Raw genomic sequence first — 11,696 nt, 5'->3', positions numbered from 1 at the left:
AGCTGCATGGCGCAGCGGAAGCGCGCCGGGCTCATAACCCGGAGGTCACTCGATCGAAACGAGTTGCAGCTAAAATCCGAAAATATTTTTTGCGTCTCTTTTCCTTTGCTCCTCTCTCCTTCCAATCTGTCTCTTGCTTTCCTCTTTTTCGTTCATCTTTTACTTGGGGGACTCTTTTTCTTGGCCGGCAAGGTTTTTTCTTGTTCGCCGCCCAATGGTTCGCCCCCGTCTTATAGTGTACAGTACAGTACCAAATCCCACTACGTGCGTGCAGATGACCTGCAGTGCGGCTCTTTTTTCCTTTGCCTTTTTGCCCTTGTGTAATTTGCAACACACGCACCCCTGTACACTATATAATATTACACTCGTTCTATAACGTGGAAGTGCAAGCTTGGCGGTCCTCTAGTATACACTCCACTGTGTAGTGTACCAAATCTCAATTGACTAGACTAGTCCGCGAGACCTTGATTCAGTTCTTTGGTGTTCTTTGGTGATCGTTGTTCGTTGTTTGTTGGGCAGGCAACAATACGTTGGCTAGTTGGTTAGTTCCGCCCCATCTTGCTAGGCCAAACGCGTGTTAATGGCAGACTCAGTTAGCCCACAATAACAAGTCAATATCCGGTATAGTGTAACGGTTAACATATCGCGTTTTCACCGCGAAGCTCGGGGTTCGATTCCCCGTACCGGAGTTTCCTTTTTTTTTTTTGACTTTTTTTGCCTTTTTCCATCCTTCACTTTTGGATTATTCTTTGTTTTGTGTCATTGTTCATCTGCGACATGAATTCTGCCTCTTTGCATGCTACTGAAGTACGTGCAACGTATCCTCGTAGGTTGTTATACACTCGCTCACCTTTGCTTCAACTGTTAGAATAAGCATGCGTCATACAGCATCTTTCGATACAGTTTCATGCGCAGATTGAGTCCTGCTGCGTGAAGATGGGAGGTGCCGCGGATTTAGCTGTGCTGCGAACATTTGTAAAAGTAAACCACAAAGACTGTTTGTCTGTCTTTCTCTCAGTCATTCGCTTTCTTGCTATGCACATTCGGGGACTTGGAAGCAAAGCACACCAACCAAAACGAGAAACAATGGGTTAGGTTATGGATCCAATAGGATTGAAATTGTATGTGCAAGATTTATGTTCATATGTACAAATGCTCATGTCAAGATATTCACAATGAAAAAAGGTAAGTAAGTTCACCAACCAAAAACATCACCCCTCCGTCACTTCATCAGTCTTCCACTTCTCATCACATCCCATCCACAGGCATACACACACCCTTCCACTTGCCCTGGTACTTGCTTACACGCACTGCGAATAGTAATCATTCTGCTTTTCGCACTTATAAGGCGACACGCAAGCCGTCGGGCCCGTCCAGCCCACACCTCCGCACTGATACCAGTGCTGCGCGAGCTCAGCGCCAACAGTCGAGGTAGACTTGACCGACGACAAAGTCAAGGTAGCAGTAGTAGGCTTGACAGTCGACGTCACAAGTGTGGTGGTAGTAGCAGCAGCCTTGCTCGTCGTCGTGCTCACTGGAGCAGCAGCAGAAGTGGAAGAAGTCTTCACTGCAGCAGAAGATGACGGAGCAGCAGCAGCAGTGGAGGAGGAAGTCTTTACCGGAGCAGAAGACGACGACGTAGCACCAGGGGCGGTGCCGCTGACAGAAACCTGCGCGTACAGCACACCGCGGCCGTTGGTGCCGACATAGACCTGCCCAGGGACGTTTGCGGAACCGGCGACCTTGCTAGAGGCCACGGCGATGGAACCAAAGCCCTGAGCGCCCTGCACGTCAGCCCAAGTAGCACCAGCGTCGGCGCTAGCGTACAGCTTGTTGCCGTTGGCGCCGGTGCCAAAGGCGTACAAGTTCCACGAACCAGATGTGGAGCCGACGCCGAGGGAGACGGACTGCGTGTTGGTGAGTCCGCTGAGCTTGGTGAAGGAGACGCCAAAGTCGGTCGAGCGGAAGATGCCGGCGTCCGTGCTGACGTACAGCTCGCCGGCGACGGTGGGGTGGGCGACAATGTCGCGGACGGCCTTGGCGGACCCCAAAGCGTCAGAGACGGCGGTGAAGGTGGCGCCAGTGTCGGTGCTGCGGTAGAAGGTGCCGGTGGTCGAGCCGGCGTAGAAGACGGTGTTGTTGCGCTTGTCGGAGGCAATGACGGCGCCCGAGGGGAGCGAGGCGACGGCGGTGAAGGTGCCCTGGTTCTGCGAGCGGACGACGCCGGAGGTGCCCGAAGACCAGACGATGGTGTCGGCGTCGGCAGAGTAGGCGACCGTGCCGCTGCTCTTGGTGGTGTCGGTGCCGTTGTGAGCATGCCACGAGGCGCCGCCGTCCGAGGATACGGCCACCTGCTGCGCGCCGGAGCCGGAGCCGATGCGCACCACGTTGGCGGGCTTGTTGCCGGCGTAGTCGACGTCCGCGGAGCTGGCCCACTGGGGCGTCATCCAGGGTGTCTTGGGAGAGGTGCCGAGGTCGGAGCTGGACTTGAAGGTGAAGCCGCAGTCGTCACCGACGGCCGCGAGAAGCTCGGAGCCACCGGGGGCGGAGGCGAGACCGAGGACAGCCATTTCTTCGATGCCAACGGCCAAGGACTGGATGGTCACGTTGTGGACGGTGTCCCACTTGGTCAGGTCGTGGCCGCCGTAAACAGTGAGACCGGTGGCGTAGAGCCAATGGTCGCTGTCGAGGGGGTTGATCTCGAGGGATTCGATCATCCAGCCGAGGTGCTTGGTATCCTGAGAAAGGAAGCCAGTCTCGATCCAGGGAGCGTTAGGGGTCTGAGAGTTAAAAAGTTAGTATAACGTCAAATGAGTATGAGAGAGGAGAGAACGCCTTACGGTCAATCCATAGTACTGGTTCATGTTGGGATAACCATCCCACTCCCAGATGGGAGACCAGGTGGCACCAGAGTCGGTTGAGCGGTAGATCTGGGCATCGGGCCACCACAAGTTCAAGCTGGCAACCATGATGGTACCGGGGTTCTTCATGTCAACACCCAAGCCACCAAAGCCATAGGCGAGGTCGCTGCCGGGAGTGATGTCCTTCCAGGTACCGTTGGTGATGTCGTAGCGGTAAACGGCACCGGCAGTGCCATCGTAGGGGCCAGTACCGTCGCTGTAGGTAAGGTAGAGGGCCTTCTCAGTGGGCTGGAGCTTGCACTTGTGAGGGAAGTACGTGCCGGGCTGGCCAGCGACGGCGGACCAAGTGGCACCGGCGTCGTTGGAAACCCAGACCGAAGAGGTGCTGTTAGTGGCGGAACCAACAAAGATGCGGGACGTGGCGCCGTTGGTGGTAGCCGAAGTCGAGTCGAAGGTAACAAAAGCAATGCCCTGCTTGTCGTTGTTGAGGCCAGTGGTATCGGATGGGTCTACGACGTAGTCGCCGACAGCGGTGAACGAAGACACCTTGGAGAAGGTGACACCACCGTCTGTGCTCTTGTAGAGGCCATGGCCGCTGCGAGCACCGAAGTAGATGATCTTGGAGTTCTTGGGATCGACAGCAAGTCTCTCGCCCATGCCGCGACCGGGCATGTTTCCTCCAACCTTGAAGGGCAGCTCGGTGCTAGACCATGTAGCACCTCTGTCGGAACTGCGGATAAGGGTACCGTTGTTGGGATCCCATCTAGAGTTGTGTTAGCCTACATTGAAGGGAACGAAGGACTGTTCCAGGACTCACGAGTTGGTGTACATGCCGGTAGCGGCATAGACCTTGTCGGGATCTTGAGGATCAAGAGCAACAGCATCGATACCCCAGTTGTTCCTGATGATTGTATGGTCAGCGTGCGGGTGACTAGGGGGTTGACGATAACTGGTACCTACCATTTGTCGTCCGTAGTGATGGAGTCGGTAATGGCAGTCCAAGAGTCATCGGCATTCAGTCTGTAGAGACCGCCAATATCGGTACGAGCATAGGCAACGCCCTTTTCTGTTGGGTGAAAGACAAAGCCAGGCACGAAACCACCACCGCCGCCAATGTTGACGTTCTTCCAAGAAGCAGCAGCCCTCACAGGAGCTGCCGCGGCTGCTAGAAGCAGCTGAATGACCGAGATGCTCTTCATGATAGTCTAACACAGCAGTTGGAGGTGTCGTTCAGCAGAGCCTCCCAAAACGGTCCATACAAGAGGTCATAATGCAATTAATATACCTATCGAGCAGTCCCAGTACCAGAGATCAAGACGGATCCCCCTGTCGGCCAAGGCCATGGCATGTCGACCCGTCTACCCGGAGAGTGCGTAGACTATGATCTGACAGTTTCTGGAAGCGCTGCCATGACTGTGAGTCGGTGTAGGTGGGGGTGGCGGAGAGATCATTTCGTTCGAGGACGACTGGCGTGCTGGAACGTCATGCTCCATGGTGGAAGGAGATGAAGGAGAAGGAAGATGAGGAGGAGGCTCCAAAGAGAGAAAGTGATGGAGGAGTCCGCGAATCGGCTGGTTTAGCGAAAAGGAGTCCAGTCCACACTTTCGGGCCCGAGATGCCGTTGTTGCTACTTTGGTGTGTGGAAGCGTGGAGCGTCAACCTCCGCGTTTCACTTTTTGGGGCCATGGCGTGCTTGTCAATGGCAGGGGACAGGGACCAGGGATGGTGATAGCCGAAACCGAGGAGATCCCATTGAATGTGGGTGGCGAGCAAATGCAAGCATCAAAAAGGGCGGCTCTTCCTGCAATCTATCTTGGATCACCGGGTTGTTTCTGTGGAAGAAGTCTGGTGATGTTTTTGTTTTGGTTGAGTCGTCGTTGCCAAGGAGAAGTGGGGGTGCACAGGTTGCTTGCTTGCTGATGTCAGTGCTGTTAGCAGGAGACCGCATCCTCGTTCGTGGCCCCTTTGATGTCGGACTTGTTTTGCAGATCAAATGGAACAACAACAATCGGTATGGAATCAAGACAACTGCTATATCCGGTTTTGGTGTTTCTGACCCTCATTCCCAATTTGGACCCCCGAACCCGAGGCCATTTCCTGTCTAAGAGTTGAAGAATGGAAGAACTCGGTTAACATGCAGCATCAGTATCCAACCCTAACCCCAAGACACACACCGTAGATCATCCTCCTTTCTCCTCGTCTTCTTCATCTTCCCCGCACTCTTCCATTGCTTCTCCCCGCATATGCACCCATCGCTGGCCATGTTTCGGTCTCGGTGGCATGCACACCGCGTGGCAGCTGACCGAGGATTTCCTGTTGGGAAACACCAAAACATCCGTCGGAAGGACATCATGACCCCATCCATCTCTCTCTTTTTTTTCGTCTCACCAATTTGACCTTGACCGTCACCCTCTGTCATCTTTAGAGGCCCTGGAATACTGGAAAGGAGTATCAGAACCGCGGGTTGCTTGGATACCTAACTCTCATTCTACTCCATTATCTTCGCCTTGTTAGCGTTCTGTTCTTGGTTCGATGAGTTCAAACCTCTCAACACCTGCCAAAATGTCCTTAGTCTATCCAAGCTCAACCCCGGACTGGAACAACCATCAAGTCATTCATCGCAACACGCTGCCTCCCCGGAGCCACTTCTTTCTCTACCCAGACAGCGAGAAAGCATTGACTCGTGATGTCTCCTTGGCCAAGGCCCAGCTTCTCTCTGGCGAATGGAAGTTCAACCTCTCCAAATCGCCTTTGGTAGGTCCAGTTGGCTTCCAACACTTTGATTCCTTCACGGATCCGGACTGGAAACCCATCCATGTCCCGGGCATGTGGCAACTTCAGGGCTTCGGAAAAGGCCCGCATTATACCAACATTAACTACCCTTTCCCCGTGAACACTCCACGTGTTCCCATTGATGAGAACGAGTGCGGACGCTACGTGACATATTTCCAGCTTGCCCCCGAAGACAAGGACCACCAACTGCGCCTTCGCTTCGAAGGTGTCGACTCGGCTTTTACAGTCTGGTTGAATGGCAAGAATGTCGGCTACTCCCAAGGCTCGCGGAATCCATCCGAATTTGACATCACCCCATATGTGAATCTTAAAGGAGACAATATTCTTGCCGTTGAGGTCTACCAACGATGTGACGGCACCTACATCGAGGATCAGGACCAATGGTGGCTGAGTGGCATCTTTCGCGATGTCTGGATACACAAGTTTCCCCAGAAGTCTCACTTCAAGGATGTCAAGATTTTGCCAACCCTAGACAACGAGTACAAGGATGCCAAGCTATCCGTGACTGTTGAACTTAGCAGCCCAGAAGAGTTCACTTTCCGGCTGTTGAATATCAGTGGTGGCGAAGTCATTCAGGGCACAATCTCTGGAGAACAGTCCACCGTTATGGAGTTCAACATCAAAGACCCCCTAAAGTGGACGGCCGAGACGCCGAACCTGTACACGTTAGTATTGAGCATGTCAGATTGTGCTCTGACCGAGAGAGTAGGTTTCCGCCGCGTTGAACTTCTCGATGGCGTATTCTCTGTCAACGGAAATCCCATCAAGCTGAGAGGCGTCAACCGCCATGAACACCATCCCGATTTCGGACGCGCCGTCCCATACGAGTGGCTCAAGAGAGATTTGTTGCTCATGAAACAGCACAACATTAACGCCATTCGGACTTCCCACTACATCAACGACCCTCGGCTATACGAGTTAGCGGACGAGCTCGGCTTGTGGATCCTGGATGAAGCTGACCTGGAATGCCATGGAATCTTTGTTGTCGGTGGTGATGGTAACAAGATTCTCTCTGACAACCCCGAGTGGAAGGAGGCGTATCTTGACCGCGCACGCCAGATGGTCATGCGTGATTACAACCGCCCTTCCATCATTATCTGGTCGCTTGGAAATGAATCCGGCTACGGCAGTAACCACAGAGCCATGTACGAGTACATCAAGAGCGTCGACACCAGTCGTCCTATCCACTATGAAGGTGACTGGAACGCTCATTCGGCCGATATCTTCAGCAGAATGTACACATCGGTTGACGACATGGAGCGCTACGCCAGGGAGCCGTCGTGGGACAAACCTTTCGTCATGTGCGAATTTGCCCATGCCATGGGCAACGGACCAGGTGCTCTGAAGGAGTATATTGAGCTTTTCTACAAATGGCCTAGACTCATGGGAGGCTTTGTCTGGGAGTGGGCGAATCACGTATGTATCTCGGGGGTTTCAGCTCTTCCATTCTTTGCATGTGACTAACAAATGATCAGGGTCTGACAACCAAAAACAAAGAAGGAGAAGAGTACATGGCCTACGGCGGCGACTTTGGAGACGAGCCCAACGACGGTAACTTCGTTTTGGACGGCCTTTGCTTCTCTAATCACACTCCCACCCCTGGTCTGTTAGAGTACAAGAAGGCCATCGAGCCTGTCCAGACACTCAACCTTGAGAATGGCAATCAGGTGCGAGTCGTCAACAGATACGACTTTGTAACTCTTGACCACCTCAAGTGTCTCTATTACTACTCAGACGATGAGCCCGAATGGATTGAGAAACGGGAGGTTAAGATCCCTAAAGGTAGGTAGTGTCATAAATCATCACCAACTTCCAAGCCGAACCACTAACACAAAGCACAGGAGTCAAACCACACGAACAAGCCCTCATCACCATCTCCGACCTACTCGACGCCGAAGCGCTCCAAGCCGCCGGCCGCCACGACTGCTACCTAACACTCGAATTCTCCCTCGCCGAAGCCACCAACTGGGCAGGAACCAACCACATCCTCGCCACAGGCCAGTTCCCTCTCACACCCCCGCACAACCCCTTCGCCAACTTCCCCGCCGCCACCAACGCCCACTTCAACCTCCTCTCACCCACTCTCCTCTCCATCACTGTTCCCGGCTCCAACTCCACCACCTACGAATTCGACCTCTCCATCGGCGCCCTCACAAGCTGGAAACGCCCCCCCTCTTCCGCCAACATCCTCACCACCCCCCTCGCCCTCTGCCTCTACCGCGCCCAAACCGACAACGACCACGGCTGCGACTTTGGTCGCAACTGGACCTCTTCGCGACTAAACATGGCTAAACACCACGTCCTCTCCACATCATGGGCCCCCACCGCCTCTCCTCCGACCATAACCATCAAAGGCCGCTTCGCGCCCCCTGTACTGAACTGGGCACTCGAAACCACAACCGTCTACTCCTTTCTCGAAGGCGGCAAGGTCAACGTCAAAATGCACGGAAAACCCGTAGGTAACTGGCTGCCGCGTGCATGGGCGCGCTTGGGGTTAGAGGTTGGATTGAAGGACGTACATTCTGCGTCGTGGCAGGGTCGCGGGCCGGGGGAGTCGTACCGCGACAAGAAGGAGTCGCAGCTTGTTGGGTCTTGGACAAGTACCATTGATGAACTATGGACCGAGTACGAGTTCCCGCAGGAGGGGGGAAATAGGACGGATGTGAGGTCGGTGGAGTTTAGGACGGAGGGGTGGGACATGGTGCTGGGAGCGAGGTTTGTCGAGCCCAATGGAGAGAATACGAGTTTTCAGGCGAGTAGGTATACGGTGATGGATGTGGAGGCGGCGAGACACCCGTTTGAGTTGCATAGGAAGAGGAGGGAGGATACGATTGTGCATTTGGATTGGATGCATCATGGTTTGGGCACGGGGAGCTGTGGGCCGGAGACGAGGCCGGAGTATACGCTGTGGGCGGGTAGGGAGTATGAAGTTGAGATGATGTTGTATTGAGTTCTTTGGATCTGAGATATCTGTCATTTATGAGCTTTGAAGTAGGGGAGGTGGTTTGTAAAGCATAGCTACCTAAGGTAGTTGTGGAAGTCAGAACATCATCATTTAGTTGGAAACAAAAGAAGATAAAAATGAATGACTATAATGAAGAGCCCAAGGAAATCCATACTCGGCAGCAGCATGCATGCCATTCGACAGTAGTTGTGTTCAGCACAACAGTTAAACCAGCGACGACCCTTTGCACAATGTCCTATATCAGCCGCACCTCCATCTCCCTTGTAAAGCTGGTCATTCGTGGCCAGTCATCTTTGCTCACTTCGATTGAGCAACTGTCCAGTTTCTCGTGAAATGTGCGAGCCTTCCCATCTGATAACCTTGTCACCGGTCTGAGTATCGTCCCCACAAAACTCACTGGACTAACCCAACTATTCCCGATATAGGACCCCAAAATCAGAAAGACAAGTTTTGAGCAATCTCCTTTGCCGGAGACCGCTTCTTCAAACAGCCATCGAGGAGATCCACGAAGACTCCTGTCAGATGTGAAAGGTTATGTAAGTCGCCATTCTTTTGTAACTGTATCAGGAGTGCCCAACAATCTAGCCATATGGTTTTGCCATATCATCTGCACATCCATAACACGCCCTGTAATATTGAGGCTCAGGGGAATTTCTCCGTTGCGTGACAGTTCAAGAATCCTGGGGTTGTCATTCTCCCAATCTAGTAACAGTTCACCACTATATTGTACCCTGATCCTCAGGCAACTGTCGAAATGGGATATGTTATCAGGCTTAGACTTTCTGGTTCTCCAACCAGCCGTTGTCCAGCTGCCAAACACTTTTCTTCGGGCCCGTTCGAAGCTGGCTGGCAACTCGAAAGATTCGCCCCACTCGTGTCTCCAGCATAGACTGTAAGCCAAGCTGAAAGTAAGGTTATTGTCGTCAATCGCCCGGGTCTTCCTGATTTTCTTGTACAGGTTTGCATTTTCAAACCATGTGCGAAAAGAGCACGCCCACGCCTCGGGTGTTGAACTCCATGTTAGCCGAAATTTCTCCCATACGCGAATATGCAAAATGGGTAAGCCACAGAAAAACTTGAATACTGAGTTTCCCGCTGCCAGCGCGTACATTTCCATCACACCACTGATGGCGTTCAAGGCATCAGAGTCGTAACCAAGTTCTCTCGGTCCGTATTCACTGATTCTTTCCCAGGCCGTCAAAGAATCGTCCCAGTCGGTCACTTTCGGAAATACCCTCCCGATGTCGAATGTCTTAGGCGACAGTGGACGGATCTCATCATAGTCTTCTCCTGATCCGGGAATAGGAAGCGACAGTACTTCATCGCCATGCATCTCATGACACTGAAAGTAGACCATGAGATCCGTAAAGACGAGCCTACGCTTCGACAAAAGGCCTTCTTGGTATGTCCAACCTCGGGTATTCCATTTGGAATTGGTAATGTGATCCGTTGGCGGCTCATATAGTACGAGAGAAATCTTGTCGTTGATTTGCACTCCCACCTGCGCGAGACGAGATCGTGAGCTCACGCCTGGTAGTCCATATTCCGGCTCATCACCAGCTGCGGCAATAATCGTGAGACTGGAGTTTGAATATATCCTTCCCATGTTCAGGATCTGTCTGTGCTTGGCTGCCCCGTCTTCTTGTGGGATACAGTACCTATCTACCCACAGGTATCGGTATCCCAGTTGCTTGACGACCCGTATCGCGTCACTGATGACTAGGGGTATCTGAGTTGGAAGAGCAAGACCGCTACCACCATCGCAGTTGGTCGATTGAACAACCGATTCGCCGGTTGCTTCAGCTGTGCCCCAAAGGTAACTGAGCGTAACATAGTTTGCCACCTGATTGGTAGCATTATGTTCGAGTGGGATAGGGACGATATAGCCAGTGATACAGTCAATAACCAGAAGTCCTGGTATTCTGCCCGCGTCCACGTCTTCGCAATGGGAATGTGTCGACCGGCAGAGCGTTAGCCATTCCCCGATGAGATCCAAATTGACCTTTTTAGGATCAAGTTTCCTTCCTAGAAGTCCACCGCCGGCACGTTTATTTCGTGTCAGGGTCTTGCTGTCACTGTCGACCACACGCAGAATAGGCTGCGGAATCCAGATATTTCTGCCAAGTCCTCTCTTTTTGACTTGGTACAGTTGCAACGCCGCAACGTCCTGTACATCAAGCAAGGAGTAGCTCGGATTGAATGTAAAGGCAGTCTTTGTTGTAATGCTTTCCAGTGAAAATTCCGGCCTTACTGTGCAGTACCATTGTTCTTGACTTGTTGGAATCAGATTCAAGCGAACTTGGCACTGATACAGAAAAGCACAGAAAGAACAACCCGGTGCCTGGCTATCCAACTTGCCCAGCAAGCCTCTGTACTCCAATCGGGGGCTCCTCATTCGATGTGTGCGAGAAATGGGTTCCAGCCCGTCATGACAATTTCGCCGATGAGACTCGAATATGCCGCGTTTGCCAGACATCAAACAGTCATATGGTCGGAATAGTGAGTTGAAGTCCACTTTCCTGCATTTCCAGCACAGATTTGGGTTCCTTTCGTCGAAGCCCACGTTTGAGCCGGACTTTTTGTCCGCTATTTTGTCGGCTTTGTCATTCTCCTTTCCAGTATTCTTATTGTCGTTCTCTTTCGCGCCACCACTGTCACGGTTGTCTCTATGGCTGTCGTGTGACAGCATTCCGAGGCACCAACACAGAGGATTTTCGAACAGACATGAACGTGCCATGGCTAGGTATGTTGTGTCAAGGGCGAAAGTTTCGTGAAGATAAAGAGGTTTGACTTAATGGCTGGAGGTGAAGTGCGAATGCAATGATAGGATGAATGCGTGATGCGCAAGCGAAAGCTTCCCCTGTTGTTGCCTTGATCGTTGTGAAGCCCCGGTTTGATGTCGATAACTCGGTTAAAGGGCGGCGAAGGGCAGCGACGAAAAGGGTCCGTATATATAGTTGTCGTGAACACTCACGGAGGACCGGTTCCGGTATGGAGCTTAGGGATTCCTGACGAGGAGTCGAAATGTGAGGGTTTTTTTTTTTCTTTTCTCGCAATGTGTGCCGAACCATTCCGTG

General features: G+C 52.5%; 3 protein-coding genes and 2 non-coding genes across 5 annotated transcripts; 3 read left to right on the top strand and 2 right to left on the bottom strand.

The window, feature by feature from the left end:
• Positions 1–72, top strand: NCU15400. The gene has a single exon. It is a non-coding gene; the product is annotated as a tRNA-Met (tRNA).
• A 545-nt stretch (positions 73–617) lies between these two features.
• On the top strand, positions 618–689 carry NCU15399. The gene has a single exon. It is a non-coding gene; the product is annotated as a tRNA-Glu (tRNA).
• Positions 690–1,101: 412 nt separating this feature from the next.
• On the bottom strand, positions 1,102–4,715 carry NCU05955 (Cel74a). Its single transcript, XM_953476.2, has 4 exons — positions 3,822–4,715; positions 3,679–3,762; positions 2,841–3,624; positions 1,102–2,780 (listed from the first exon to the last, which is right to left on the bottom strand). The coding sequence occupies exons 1-4, from the start codon at positions 4,058–4,060 to the stop codon at positions 1,302–1,304; spliced, it is 2,586 nt and encodes an 861-aa protein (XP_958569.1). The 5' UTR covers positions 4,061–4,715; the 3' UTR covers positions 1,102–1,301.
• Positions 4,716–5,095: 380 nt separating this feature from the next.
• Positions 5,096–9,005, top strand: gh2-2 (glycosylhydrolase family 2-2). Its single transcript, XM_953477.3, has 3 exons — positions 5,096–7,070; positions 7,130–7,436; positions 7,496–9,005. Exons 1-3 carry the CDS (start codon positions 5,394–5,396, stop codon positions 8,602–8,604), a joined length of 3,093 nt encoding a protein of 1,030 aa, XP_958570.3. The 5' UTR covers positions 5,096–5,393; the 3' UTR covers positions 8,605–9,005.
• A 49-nt stretch (positions 9,006–9,054) lies between these two features.
• Positions 9,055–11,658, bottom strand: NCU05957 (hypothetical protein; the record flags this gene model as incomplete). Its single annotated transcript, XM_953478.2, has 4 exons — positions 10,871–11,658; positions 9,729–10,786; positions 9,350–9,365; positions 9,055–9,177 (listed from the first exon to the last, which is right to left on the bottom strand). The coding sequence occupies exons 1-4, from the start codon at positions 11,354–11,356 to the stop codon at positions 9,055–9,057; spliced, it is 1,683 nt and encodes a 560-aa protein (XP_958571.1). The 5' UTR covers positions 11,357–11,658.
• Positions 11,659–11,696: the final 38 nt, after the last annotated feature.

Source organism: Neurospora crassa, linkage group VI (genome assembly GCF_000182925.2).
Source record: "Neurospora crassa OR74A linkage group VI, whole genome shotgun sequence".
NCBI lineage: Eukaryota > Fungi > Ascomycota > Sordariomycetes > Sordariales > Sordariaceae > Neurospora > Neurospora crassa.
Note: the sequence above shows the minus strand (reverse complement) of the source record. Positions and strands in the feature narration are given on the sequence as shown.